Source organism: Cicer arietinum, chromosome 7 (genome assembly GCF_000331145.2).
Source record: "Cicer arietinum cultivar CDC Frontier isolate Library 1 chromosome 7, Cicar.CDCFrontier_v2.0, whole genome shotgun sequence".
Taxonomy (NCBI): Eukaryota; Viridiplantae; Streptophyta; class Magnoliopsida; order Fabales; family Fabaceae; genus Cicer; species Cicer arietinum.
Genome location: NC_021166.2, coordinates 14,018,643 through 14,034,500, shown reverse-complemented (window position 1 = coordinate 14,034,500; position 15,858 = coordinate 14,018,643). Strand labels below are relative to the sequence as shown.

The following is a 15,858-nucleotide window of genomic DNA, read 5'->3' as shown; positions in this document are numbered from 1 at the left end:
TATATATATATATATATATATATACTTGAAGTTGGTAGTAGCTTGGTATAAAGAAAGTGGTAAATAATGTTGAGAATTTTGAATTTAAGAAAGAAAGAAAGAATTAAAAGAAATATTGAAATTAATAGTATAAAGATTTATGATGCAATTAGTGTAGCATACATTTTTATATCATATCCCTAAAGTAACTAACATAATTACATTCCATCTAAAAGTCCAACAAGTTGGAAGTTGGAAGTGGATTAAAATTCCTTCTTAAGAAGAAAAATACAATTAAAAAAATACAGTGTAATTAATTAAATAAAATTATCAAAAAAATAATACAAGTCGTAATCACATCAGTTAAATAAGAAAGCTGATATAGAAAGTGTTAACGGTCAAAGTGCATAGATATCGTCGAAGTGTTTTGCGTACTTTTGACTAATTTAAAAATCTTTAAGTGTCTATACGATTTTCATTCAATATAGAATCAAGAATCACAATCTTGAGCTTTTATATCCGATTTTGGCTAACAACGTTTAACCACAATACAATAAAATCACAAATAGATTGATAAATGTCTAACTACCATATGATAGACGAACAAAGAGAATGAAAAATGCTAAACTACCATAGATAGAAACACAAAGAGAATTGTTTAACTATCGTAGAGTAGAAGCATACAACAAAGTCAATAATGACTAAAGAACAATGAAACATGCCACCAAATTTTGGAGTACAGGAGAACCTTCAACAAATACCATTGGAAAATATTTAACTGCAAGATTAATTAACAAAACAATAAGCAGCAATTTGACTTGAAAAAGAGAATTCAATTATTGAATCAACGAAGTTTCAATAAAAAATTTCTCAAAAAAATCTTGAAAAAGAATGTAGTAGAATAATTATTATTACTACGATACTATGTTGAGAATCATGGTTTAGACTAACAAAAAGAGAAATTATTAAAATAAATATTAAAATTGATCATATGAAGAATTATGATGTAATTAGTGTAAAATAAGTATTTATATAATACCCTTAAGATAACTAGCATAACTTTTTCCCATGTAATCATAACTAGCTTTTAACTACCTTAATATAATTCTAACGCATATTTAAACTATATCTAATAGATAACATGTTCTTTATTTTTTGGTACAAAAAAAAGGCCTAAACGACCAAATAAAAAGGAACAAAAATAATTAACAAACAACTCTAATAAACTCAGGAAAGAAGACCCTATAATTATCATCAGCTAAGATGATCTATAATTCATTCGACAGAAGAGTTGGGAGAACAAAGATTTTGTTTAATGAAAGACTATAATTAGCTAGTCAATATGCACAACAATTTCCTTCACATCATGTATGATTGAATTTGACATATCAATCCCGCCAAATCATCTTTTTGATTTTACAAACTAAGATTAAAAAAATGTTATCATCCACTTATTCTTGATAGAACATATCTATCAAGACTTTAAAGTCAAACTACTTTTAACTATTTTTCAATCAGCATTTTCATTATGCCAAAACTTTTATTTTATTGCTCACGACAACTTAAAATGTTTATTATCATGTTTGACAAACAATCCTCGTGGGTACAATATCGACTTTCATTATATTCATTGTTGAAGATAATATATGCACTTGCACTGCCATAAATTTGTACTTTTCTAATTTTAAATGTTGTAATAAGTATGCTTTTTTGTTTCATTTCAAGTTTCAACTATACTTTGAAGTTTTAAATAGAGTTCAGCCAAAATTAAATTAATAGATATTTTCATTTTATTCAATAATTTCACATAAATTAAAACAACTATTTAAATAGAAAAATATAATGATAATAAATATATTAACTAAAAATAAAATAAATCTTGGTGAAAAAATAAATAAAAATAACACACATTAATTAAAGTCTGTTTATGTAATTATACACTTAAAATCAATTTTGATTCAAACTATTCAAACAATATTAGTTAAACAAAATCATATATTTTTATAAATGTATTTAAATATAAATCGCTTCATCTTCAACACACTTTTAATCAATTTTTATTATCAAAAAATTTAATATACACCCAAAATGATTTAGTTCAATTAATGAGTATATAATTTTAAAGTTGCAAATCTCATACGTTTAAAGAAATTTGTAATTTTAAAAACAAAATTGTTAATGTAGTTTAGGACTTGTGTATTAAATCGAGAAGTGTTCCATTTAATTTAAGTGTTAAAATTTTAAATTATGAAATTTAATTAAGGGAATTTTCATTGAATAAAATATAATTTAATTATATGTATTTTATGAAATTAGTATTAATGACCCAAAAATAAACTCTAAACCCACTTAAAAAAATAAAATAAAAAAGTAAAAAAAAATTGTTTTATCTATTTTAAAAATATATCATCATTAATTAATATTATTTTATTATCATGACAATCATTTACTTTAAAAGTTTAATTAAAATAAATAAATAAAAAATTTAAAAATAAGAAATATTTCAAAAAATATACTATTTTAATAAAACTATAGAGCTAGTCATTGAATTGGATTAGTTCGTGTGTGGCAATAAAACTACAGGCTTGTAACACGATTCAATTAAATATTATCAAGTTTAATGAAGAGTTCACCAATATCAACTCGACAAGTATACGCTCCTAATTAAGTATAACCTTTCATTCAAGAAAAACTGTTTGAAAAATACATCAAGCAAGCATGACATAAGAGGCTACAGTAATCTCACAAGCAAACAACAACATTAATAAAGAAATTATCGTTCGAGGGGCAGGACACGTTGCTATAATTAAACTTTTCAGATACGGTCAGGGACCACTACAGTTAAGAATCAAATTATATGTTTTGTTGAATAACATAACATATACAATCATCATATGGTTGCATGAAATTATAAAAAAATAAAATAATAAATCATATGGTTGCATAATCAAATAACATACTATTAACAATAGATATGAATATAAGTTATATTAGACTTTGAAACATTTGAGTCTGACTTATAATTAATTTTTTAGGTTTAAATTTTATTTGCGGTTTATCATAGTTTTTTTTTCTGGTCTAAACTGACCTTTTTAAAAGTTTAGTCTGACCTGAAAGATTATTTAAAAGTTTTATTAATATTAAAACATTTAAATATTATATTTTATATATCTATATATTAAACAAAAAATAATTTTTCTAATAAAATGATTTTTAAAAAATCTGAAACAAACATCATTTAAACCCTAAAAAATATTTTTTAGTTTGAAAGAATAATTTTTTTTTCTGAAACAAATGCGTTCATTATTACCTGTTAAACAAATATGGAACAACTACTGAGTGATTGCTTAATTGAACGACTATCGAATATGAAACGATTACCGAATATAGAATCGCTATCGAATATGGAACGACTATTGAGGAATTGCCTAATTGATAAACTTTAAAATAAGAAATAATATTATTAATAAATAATAATAAAAAATAACATTAATAAATAATAAAATATATATATGCAGTCTATTAGATTTAATATGCTTTTTTATAAGACTGCGTCTGAACTATTTAAATAAATAGACTTTAAAAATAATCTAAACTAATTTTTTTATTAAATAAATCAGAAAGATTGTCTAACTATTCCTATCTCTAATTGGCAACCACAATTTTATGGGGGTGGAACCCTCGTCCTAGTCACGATTCACGAACTTATTCCAAGTAGCTATCAGTGCAGTTGCAATGCCCCCAACATGTATGTATGTATAACGGCTATTCCAATAAATTTCCCCAACTTGATCACATTGGTTGCTTTTCTATCCCATTAGCCTTTCTCCACGTTCCATTCTTTACACAACGATCCAAGAGAAACAGAAAACAATAAAACATTGGTTAGTGTTTGTCCAAAATATATCTTCTAGAATTTGTTAAAGGAGAAGTCTCTAATAAGTTCCCTTAATATATTGGTTAACTAATCATAAGAGAATTGTAAAATGTTTATTATTTGACAAGTGTTTGATTTGTTTTGAAGATAAAGATATTTTTTTATAGAATTTTTAACCCAAATTCAACAGTAGAAATAGGTCACAAAGATCAATACAGATATACGATCTAGCAATCAAGTTTTTAATTTTTATAAAATAGACAGAGTTAACATTTTTTTATAAAAAAATTAAGCTACACACTACATAATTTAGGTTATTAACTTGATCTACAGATAAAAATAAAATTATATATATATATATATATATATATATATATATATATATTATTTTAAATTTTATGTTAATTTATATGTTAGTTAATCTTTTAATAATTTAATCATATTAGTCTATAGTAATTTTTGACATATTTAAATGTATAACTGTAAAATAGAATTGAAATATTATGTTATATAAAATTAAATTATTTAAAATGTCATATTAAATTTAAATTAATATATTTAATTTTTATCTATTTATTTAAAAATATTAAAATAAAATAGACTTTTAAACATACTAAAATATCATAGTTGATTTTCATAGAGATCAGATTCAAAAACTAAAAAAAATTATATGTTTAACCTCCAAACAATCTTAAACTTTAAATTTTGTTAGCAGGTCAAATTAAAAACTTTAAAAAACTTAACTTGACTTACTTATTCTCAACCTTACCGACACCCTTATACCACTCCTTAACAAAGACTCTTCATTAAAAACAATGTCTTTTATTGATCACATTGTTTTATAAATCTAAAATATTAAGTCTTCATCAAAAAAATTGTATATTTAATGCATTAGAAATTGATATATTAAACTTTTTCAATAAATAACTTATTTTGTTAGGATTCTTAAACATTTTTCTTAGGGCAATTGTCAACAAAACTCTTTTTGAAAAAAAAAAAAAAACAAATATCATTACGATCAAGTGGTTTATTTTGGTATTTTACTTATGAATGATATTTCAAATAGAGCATTATATTATTAAATATTCTCATGCTCACTTGTATAAAACATAAATATAGTTTTAAAAGTTATTATTAAAACAATTTTAGTAATAACTAATACTACCCAATCCATAAATATAGAATCTTGTCGACTAAATCCCCATAATAAAAAAATATTAATACTAATATTAAATTTGTTAATAATTAATTTGTTAATAATTGCAAAAAATGTTTAGAAATGTATCCTTAAAAAAAAGTTGGTTTATTTTTCCATCATAATATTTATTTGTTACATAAGAATTAAAATAATTAGTGACATATTTCTTTTTCAAAACTGTTTTAATATCTTTTATGCTTAATTGCAGTTTTGATCCTCCTATTTTAGCTAAATCGCGAAAGTAGTCCATCTATTTTATTTCTCTCTAATTTTGGTCCCTCAAACAGAATTTTGGTCCAAATTTTGATGAAAATTTATTTTTTTGCATTTGTTTAAGTCACATCATGTCTCAAAATCTCATTATGCAATAATTTTACATGAAATCTATGGTTATAAATGGTGTGACCTTAAAAAATGTCACTGTTTGGGGACCAAAACTGAAGAGAAATAAAATGGAGGACTACTTTTGTTATTCATCTAAAATATGGGGACTAAAACTGCAATTAAACCTATCTTTTAACTGATACCAATTGAAGAAATATTTAATGTAATTAAAATTTCAAAAAAGGATTTAGAAATGAACACCTAATGTTTTCAAGAAAAAAGTCCTATAGGGAGCATATGATAGCAGTTTTATAATGAGACAGTAAGATAATTAAATTTTGATAATACATACATGAACGATCATGATTTAGAGTTATTTAAGTGGCTCATGATCACTTAAAAAAATAATATAACTTTTTCTTTTAATCGTAATATATAGTAGTTTGGTCAAAATTTAATCCGTTCACCCTAAAACTTATCTAATTTAATCCGTTCATCCTAAAACTCATCTAATTTTGGTTCAACAACAAACAAAAAAAACTCAAAGTTTCTTACATCTGAAACCGTATGGATAGCACGACCAATTTCTCTATACCACCCACATATCATAATTTTTCTAAAGTAAATAAATAACATAAAATGACTTAAAGGTGCAACACTCAAAAAACATTGGAGATTGAAGCACACGTAGTATTTTGTGTACAAAATCAGGACACGAAATCTTGATTTCATCCATTCAACCGTTTACCCTTTCCACGCCTTTGATCCGCTTAACTTTTCCTCTTTTGGGCCCACGATAAGAGCCAACTCTCATCATAAACACAAAATTGACCCATTATCGACAAATTAGTCATTAATCGTGATTTCTATATTTTTCATAGTAGTAGTAAGTGGCACATTCTTAAGAAAATCGTTGAAAATATTAGTTTTTAGAATAAAACTAATATTGTATTAAATATCATTATCAATAAAATACTTGTACTATTCTTTTTTAGTTGTAGTTTTAAGATTATTTATACATAGAAAACAAGTTTTAGGTTGGCTTAAAAATAAATAAATTTTATATTTATACATCCCTAATTTTTATATATTTATTTAATATTTAATATTTTATTTATCTCTCTTCTTATTATACTATTAACATATTACATTGATCTCACTATTATTTTTATTTCGAAAGTTGTATAAACCAAACATTTTTAAAAATAAAAAATAAAAACAAGTTGTAGAGATTGAGGTGCATAAATAGATAGTTGATATTTTTAGTTATTTATTTATGTTGTTGCTGTAATAATGATAATGATAGTGATAGTTACAAGTTGAGCAAACAATAGTAATAATGATAATTGGTGTAACAAATTTATGTACACAAGTCCGGAAGGTCGACGATAGTAAGAAACATATAATTAATTCTTACATCAAGGAAGACATGATTGAGGGCAAAAGAGAGACATGAAAATAATGAAGCGACATAAATTACGGATTGGTGGGGAGGAAGATTAGACAAATGAGTTGTTTAGTTGAGTAGCTAGTAGAAGAAGAAGAATCTAGAATATGGATGAACGAACATCCATTTCCTGGGTCCATGCATTCCGGTCCTGAATGTGTAGATGCCAATATGTTTGAGCCAACGCGTCCGGGTCCATAACACCCTCATCTCCCCTTGACGACGATCCTCTGCATTTAATATTGTTCAAAATAACAACCAATAAAACTTTTCATAACTTTCTATGTGCATGTAGAATGAGTCGGTAAACTAAACAAAACGAACCTTGGTGGGCCAATAAGACCATCAATAATAACATGGGCTATATGCACTCCTTGAGGTTGAAACTCTCTAGCCAAGCATTGCGATAGTGCTCTCAAAGCGAATTTCCCACAGCCTGTCTCATGTCATGCATCCTCATAATTAATTAATATTGTGTGCATGCAATGTTCTCACAAATTAATTAATTAAACCCACAAAAATTGAACTTTAGTATATTTACATAGTTCGGAGTATCCGGCAATGCCATTTAAAGAAGCTGAACAGCCAGTGAAGAGAATTGTTCCCTTTCCTCTTTCAATCATCCCCGGCAGCACCTAATTAATTAATTAATTAATTAATTTCATCATCAAATACATCATTTTTTGAGAGAGAGCGGTTATTATAATTACCTGTTGAGCGCAATTGAAGGCGCCGAGGGAGGAAACCGCGAGGGAAGTTTGGAAAGTGTGAAGTGGGAGATGTTGAAAAGGAGTAGGTTTGGATTGAAGGGGTGATTGGTAATTTGCATTGTAAACAAGAACTTCGACGTATCCAAGAGAAAGAACACCTTCGAATGCCTCTCTCACACTTCTTGAATCAGAACAATCTATTCTTATCGCAAACACTTGTGCCTTTTCTTCTCTCGCAATTTCCTCCGCAAATCGCGAAAGCCTCCCTACATCACAATTTAATTAATTCAAGACATATACTATATAATATTAATTATTTTTTAATTTAAAAAGTACCTAAGTCACGGGCGAGGATGGCAACGGTGTAACCTTCGTGAGCGAATTTGCGAGCGATGGAGAGGCCCAGATTGGGACCCACACCAACGATTGCAGCAATATTACCTCGTGATGAGTTACCAGAACTTGCCATGCTTCGCATCGTGTCCACAAAATTAATGAATTCAAAATATAGCAAGTAGGAAGAAAAATAAAAGAAGCAGTGGTTGGTAGGTAGAAATTGGGAATTTAATTTAATGCAAGTAGTGGAATGGAATGGTGTGGATATCTATATAACAAGAAGAAGAAGAAGAAGAAGTTGTTGTTGTTGTTGGGTATTTGGTGGATGTTGAAATGTCATATGGGGATGTCTCTGAATCGTTGCTACCAGTACCAAGGGACTCTCAAGATGTGAATTAATACTTTCTTTTCCGCCACTCACTACTAGTATAGTCTAGTACAGTCCTCTACTACTTTCTCATTTTTTAGTCAACTTCTAATTTTGGCATGTTTTTTATTTTCTTTTTCGCTATATAAACAACAAACCGACACTCTTTTTTTTCCTGCTTTTTATAGACATACTGATAATTATCTTTCAAAATTTACGCACTTTCAAATTTTATATTTTTATTTAGAATCAATATCACATTTAATCTAACATAATTAATATTATCAATTTTATTATTTTAGACACTAATTAGGTTTTTTTTTTTATAATTCATATTATAAATATAAAGTATCTACTTCCATATAATAATAACTAATATCTGTCAAAAAAATATGTTGAGCATACAAGGTGAGTATTACTACTCACACTAGTCCATTGTTGGTCACTAATATAATTCCGTTGGTAATTCAACATTTCTAATTCTTTATAAAAAAACATTTTTATAGTGAATAGGCCGCAGGTGACAATAGATATTTTTAGAATAGTAATACTCCATAATGTCAAAGTGTCAAAGTTCAAAGGAATTTGTTAGAAAGACTAAAAATAAAAATTACTATATTTAAAAATATTAAAAATATATTTAATCCTTAAATTATTATGATGTAAAATATATATAAAATAATATATTATACATACATAATATAATAGAATACGTAAAATTTTGATATGAAATCATAATAAGACAAAAATAAAAGTAAATTTTATACTGTCAAATAAAAAGATTATTATAATAATAGATATGATAAAATCCATTCATATATCTAATTAAAATAACTAGATATGTAACTGACATTTATCTATAATAACTAATTTAGATGCTCTGTTATATTTCTCAACATTTTTTGTTCACGATTCAGATATTTCAGGTAAGTATTCACAATGGTAATGCATATAATTGACACGGTGTTTGTTCGAGATGATAATAACAGAATAATATACCAACATCATGGATATGAACTAGCATACAGAATCCCAGGTGGCATGAGGAGGGAAAAGATACGCATACCATCTTACAACAACAACGTTTTTATCCCCAAAAGTAAAAAAAAAAAGGTAAGCTAACCTATCATGATCGAGTGTTACTCTTTAAATACTCTTATAAAACTTCTTCTCTTGTCAAAGTGAGACTTAAATTTTTTAAATATATACTATGTTTTGTTGAAGTTAATGATATTTTCATTCTTTTTGCAACACATATGAATTCGGAGAAGGTATGTGTGAACAAATCCACATCTGATATGTCCTTTTATGTGGGAATATGATAGTCATTGGTCCCTAAGCATAAAAGCAACCCAATTTAGAATAAAAAATTTCTAGAATATAACAAAATGTCAATGGTATTTTCTGTGCTATAGATTTATGATTTCTGTCAATTTATCTACATAGAAAAAGTAGTAATAAATAGTTCCTTAAAAAAAGTAATAAACAGATAGATATCTGCAATGCAACAGGATGAGATTCCACACCTGTCCCAATATGAATTGTGATTCCTAGCCATATAAAAGTATTCTGGAATCACACTACAAAACTCTTCTTTACACGTCATACCCTTTCAAGTTTTATAAGATATCACCAATGACTCAAAATTATTTGATTTGCTAATAAAACATGGTATACCACAGCTATCTAGTCCCCACAAATCAATTACAAAACCAATGGAAAATATAAAATTGGACAAACAAGATTGATCTTCCAGCTATCTCTGGGTCAACCATTTAATACCAACTATAGAGGAGGCAGTCATTAGTTGGGTCCATTTTACTGTACATTTGTAGTTAATTTATAATTATAGTATAGATTGGTTCAATTTTTTATGAGGTAAAGTTGAATTTTGGTTAGAAAAAAAAATATATTTTACTTATTTTGACTTATTTAGATGTGTTTGAATAAATTAGATTTTGACTCTTGAATTAATTTTAATTAAATTTGGAGTTTTTACTCTACAATTGGTTTTTAATTTTTAATTTATAGTTTAATTTACTTTTTATGTTATAATGTATTCAAATATAAAATATTTTAAAGTTAATTGATTTTTAAATAAAATAAATTAATTTAAAATTAATTTTTGTTGCGGTAGAAATTTACATCATTAGACATATTTAACTTTTATAAAAATTAACTACTTTTAAAATCACTTATATGAATGATTCTAATATGCACAATGTAAAATTCCCATCCAATAAACTCTATTATAATTATACATATAGTTTTTCTGTGTTCTGCTTTGGTCCAATACTCTACCAAAAAAATGTAAAGTAAACTTATAAAATGGATTTTTTTTAATTAATTTTTACTTTTTGTTTTTGATGATGGCTATATATGTGACTAAGAATGAAAGGGTTAACAAGTGTCCACCTGTACAATATCTTGATGCATTGTGCAATGTTCGATTTAGATAGTCACGAGAGGACTATAATGTAATTGCCTACTCAATTAGCATGCATTTGACACGGTTTTTGTTCTTGATCATATAGAATCGATTATGTCTATATATGGATATATGAATCAGTAGTAATCAATCACCATTCAGAATCTTGCAAGATGGCGTGAAAAGGTAAAAGACACGTTCCCAATCATTATGCTTTATAACCCCAAAAGCCTTTTTTAGTAAAATCTAAGGTCATTCTTGCAACAGCATTGCATTATTGTGCAGTAGACACTAGACACAATATAACTTTCAGATGAGGAGTGTACAATTGAAGATATATTGTTGTAGGACCAATAAATACGTATCTCAAGCTCAGTGCGGCATATATTTGGATTGATATAAACACTTTTAAAAACTATTTAAGAGTTTTAAAAATGGAAATTCATAGATAAATAAATAATACTAGGAGAAAGAGAAAAAATGTTTCAATAATAAAATTAACAAAACTATAATAACATGATACAAAAGTCTCAATATTAATCTATATATTTAAGGAATACATATACTTAATAATAATAAATATAAAATTCAATCTTAAAGTATCTCTAAAATTATAAACCAATCATAAACAAAGAATCCAAAAAACCTTCTAATGTTGCTTTGTCTAAAATTATTGGAACCGCCTTCTCCAAAGAAAATGATTGTTACCCTAACAAATTTACAACTTCTAGATTTCTATATTTATCATTATTTCCATTTAATTTTCATTCACTAAATATGACGCTTGATCTTCATTTACCAAGTTGTTGTCAATTATAGGAGGGCAGACAACTTCTACCTCAGTTTTGGTCTCCTCTTGAAAACACCAAAATGCGTAATCTCTAGAAAATGGTTTAACTTTGAAGTGGTCAAGCACTTCTTCTCTAGTTCACGTGTGCCTAAAATCACATTTACTACATGGGCATTTAATTGTACCGGCACTAGAACTATGCTTGAAGGAAAAATATAAAATTCATTCAATCGAGCCAGATATTTTGGCATATTTCGTGGCAAGTTGTTCCAACTTTTATTGGTGTTGGCCTATGTAGTAAATGTTAACTTCATATTCTAATGTTTTCTATGACAACATTAAAACTGTATAGAATTCATTGAAGATTTCTAGTTTGAATGCTCAAGAAATATCAGAGTTGAGTTACGTGATAACGACAAGATATAATGTTGTTTTGGTGCCATTGTCTCATAATTTGTACATGGCATTTTTTTTTGCTGAATAAACCACCATCAAGGGATTCTTCTTTTGATTGTTTCATAGCAATTAGATTTTTCAATGAAAGTCATTGGGCACGGATAAAATTTATGGTTGATAATATTATTTAATAGTAAACATGTTTAATATTTTCTTGTTCATAGAAAATTGAAGTATGATTGTCCTTTGCCACACACCTCACATAAATGGAGAAACTTTTGTAGTGATGGTACAAATGCATTTGAAATAGCTTATGCAGAACGTCTCAAGCATTGGGAACACATAAATCCAATAGTTATTAAATCATTTTGTATTTCATTGAATAAAGATTAATATATATGTGTGAAGTATAATTTAAGTGTCGATGTTTGAAAATTCATATTGTAGTAGAATTTCATGATACAATATTGATAATACAAAATATAACATAATATCATACATAACACAATAATATCGTACATAATACAATCTACTAATGGTCTTCCAGAAACATGCAGAGTAACTCACTTAATATGACATGAACTTCACCATCTGGATTTGTCACCTGAATGACCCTTTGTAAAAGCTCAGATGATTTACAGTCTTGTGTAAAAGATGAACCAACTTGTGCAAAAGATGATGGAAAATGTGGATCAATGCATGGACCAGTAGGTGGAGCATTAGGGAGGATCATAGGATGTGAAACAGTCACATACCATGCATAATAGTCTTTAGAGACCTCGCCAGGAAACGTCACTAGAGGCAATAGACTCTGAAGGGTCGTTATACACGCTCTCATGGTATTCTGCCACTCCAAATCTATACTAGTTGGCACTGGAGTAACGTCACACAGAATACACTAAATGCGACCAAATTTTCAAGACATCGTTTTAGTAGATATGAGACTGAAACTCCACCCCAACGAAGATAGCCAGAGAACATCAATAGTTCTTCAAAATGATGATTAGCTCGATCACCATCATAAGGTGTAAACAATACATCCTCAACCAATATAACATCAAGTCTTCGCTGATATGTTAGCAACCCACCTTTAAAAGCGTGGTTTGCAGTACACTTACATACTCTTGGAATATGCTCATGAACCGTTCCACTATCGCCCCACTTACATATGTTAGGAAAATACTCGTAAATCCAACACTAGACCACAAATAAAAGACAATTTAGAAAATTAAAAATACAACTAAATAAATCAATAACACAACTTAATATAAGTCATATACCCGTAATAAAGTCATATATCCTCCCATCTGTCTAGTATCGTGAACAACTCCATATCCTAGATTGTCATATAGTACAACCAATGCAGCGGTACCCCATGCATTTTCCTGACAACATTCTAAATCAATGAACAAACTAATATATTTCGCCTTCACACGAGCGTGAGTCTTGTCGACGAAAATAGTATTGTCAACTAAGTGCAAGAGGTACGTTCTAGCATCACACTCAAACATGTTTGTTTGTATGAGATTTATATAAATCACACAACCATTGCAGTCTAGATTGTGCACATTTATTAAAATTTATCTCAACAACTGCTTCCTCCAAGGTTGTTCCCAAAAGCTCGTGTGAAGCAATCATAACATTATTAGTGTTCATATTTATTGGTGCATCGAAGAACTTACGACGAGAAGGAATGTGAAGAAGAGTCGCGTTATCGTCTAGTATGATCGTCATCTCTCCAAATGCCATATGAAATAAGTTGATCTCTCTTAGCCACCTTTTTACAAAGACAAATATGAGACCAATGTCGACCATCCTCAAATAAGCTGAGGAAAGATGTGTCAATATATATTATTGAATCCAATATTGTACAATATATGGTACAAGTACGTCGACAAACTTTTTCAGTTTCACATTCAATGAGCCACGATCCTACAAGTAATTAAAAATTATAACAATAAAATAATATAATGTACTAAATTTCATTACAAAAATGTACTAGATATAATATATACTTATTCTTAATTTAAAAATTAATTAATTAAAATATATCTCTCATTCTCATATCTTCTGAGCCACATAGTGTTCATATTGTGTCGATACCAATGTCACCAATGGTCCTCCAGCGAATTTAGACTGCTAAGCATGCTCTTCCATGTTTTGTTCCTCAATTACCACATAACCCATTTGTTCATACTCTTGAACCTTCTCGCCAAGGTCTTGAGACCTAAAACCACGTCGACGACAATGCTAACGACGTGGACAATGAGCTTCATTCATTCGTCGATATGATGCCGTGGGTGAAACTCTATCGCCTCTATTGTTGACAATATTAAAAATAACTTTTTCGTTCGCACATCTGGTTCTAAGTACTATAAAACAAATTAACATATTAATTATTTCAATAACTAAAAATATTTAAAAATTTTCAAAAATTTCAAAAATTTTGAAAGTTTTTGAAAATTTGGAATGTTCATATTTCAAATGTTTCAATTTTATCGAAACTTTCGAAAATTTCCTATTTTGATATTGTTCAAAAGTTTTAAAAAAAAAATTTAAAAAATTGAAAGTTTTATTTTGGAACTTTTGAAATATTCGAAAAAAACTTACATGTATGTTTCGAAGGTTTTAAAAGATTAAAAAATACTGTGATTTTTGCCAAATCTTCGAAAGTGTTGTGAGAGTGAAAGAAATTTCAGATTTTTATATATAATAAATAGATAAAATAATTTTCCCAATATCTTTGTAGGTGGATGGGAAGTACCTGTGGGAGTGACAACTAAAATCTCTATAAAAAAATACAAAGGGGAAAATGAAGCAACCAAAAAAATTGTAGTAAATATTTTTTCGACCCAACTAAATATTATTGGGCCTATTACAAAATAGCTAGGCCCAATATAGAAATTCACTTGACAAACGTAACCGGAAGTCTTCATTTTTCTCAGTCTATTCAACTCAAAAGAAAAACAAAAACAAAAACTTTCGCTCTTTCTTTTTCCTTTTTGGTGATACTCTGATTAATACTCTGCATCGGAGTTATTCGTTGTGCTTTTGCGATCTCTCAATTCCTTAGTCTTCCTAATTCAATTCCAGATCGATAACAGCACGAACCAATAGTAGAATTTGTTCTTGTTCATAGCATCCAAACTGTGTTCAAGATCTGAATTCTGCTTCATTTGTTAGTCCAACTGGTGATTCAATGAAGTTGTAGGTTGAAGTTGATTAACGCGATTCAATGGAGTGGACTACGTTACAGCATCTAGATCTACGCCACATAGGACGTGGCGTTAGGCCTTTGCAACCTCACGCTGCTTCCTTTCATCCTCATCAGGCTCTTGTTGCCGTCGCCATTGGAACCTACATCGTCGGTGAGTGAACAGCTTCACTCTCTCTCTTTTTCTCTATTGCTTTTGGATTATTCAGTGAGCTGAGTTTACTGTGCTTCGTTACAATGGCGACGTTACTGTGTTATTCTGTTTATGCTAATTTGAAATTTGTTTATGATAATTGACACAAGAAATGATATAAAAGAATTGATCCTTTCGGTTTCTTATATTTGTTGTGCTTTTAAAATGTTGCTTACCTTGTTGTTGGAGAGTTAATTTCTGAAGGTATGCAGCAATAAAAGTAATCCTCTGTGTTGATTTGATCCGTGACATTTGAGCCAGTGGTAATTAAGTTGGAGGTTTGCTTTATGTATATGTACGCATATACATATACTATAAATATGCATACACTCACCAATCACCTAGTTATGAACTATGAAGCATACAATGACACTATACATTCACTAATCACCTAGTTACGAACTAGACATTCACTAAGCAGACAATGGCACTACAGTGACACTCAATTTTGTGTATGTGTAAAGCTTCAAGATGTAAAATATCTTGATATGTGTCATATGTGCCAATACTTACTATTTTTTGCAACCTCCTTGTGGAATTACTTAGAGAGTTGGTCTTTTCCAAAAGATATTATGGACAAACTTGTCCTAGTAAAACTA

The 15,858-nt window shown here is 28.2% G+C and overlaps 2 protein-coding genes across 2 annotated transcripts in view; one reads left to right on the top strand and one right to left on the bottom strand.

The window, feature by feature from the left end:
• Positions 1 to 6,697: 6,697 nt before the first annotated feature.
• On the bottom strand, positions 6,698 to 8,341 carry LOC101509025 (uncharacterized). Its single transcript, XM_004509103.4, has 5 exons — positions 7,872 to 8,341; positions 7,536 to 7,801; positions 7,367 to 7,460; positions 7,150 to 7,261; positions 6,698 to 7,055 (listed from the first exon to the last, which is right to left on the bottom strand). The coding sequence occupies exons 1-5, from the start codon at positions 8,011 to 8,013 to the stop codon at positions 6,926 to 6,928; spliced, it is 744 nt and encodes a 247-aa protein (XP_004509160.1). The 5' UTR covers positions 8,014 to 8,341; the 3' UTR covers positions 6,698 to 6,925.
• A 6,453-nt stretch (positions 8,342 to 14,794) lies between these two features.
• Positions 14,795 to 15,858, top strand: part of LOC101508500 (uncharacterized) — a 28,352-nt gene continuing 27,288 nt past the window's right edge. The window contains exon 1 of the mRNA XM_012718223.3: positions 14,795 to 15,220. Within this exon, the coding sequence (XP_012573677.1) occupies positions 15,088 to 15,220 (133 nt within the window). The 5' untranslated portion in view covers positions 14,795 to 15,087. The remainder of the gene's footprint in view (positions 15,221 to 15,858) is intronic.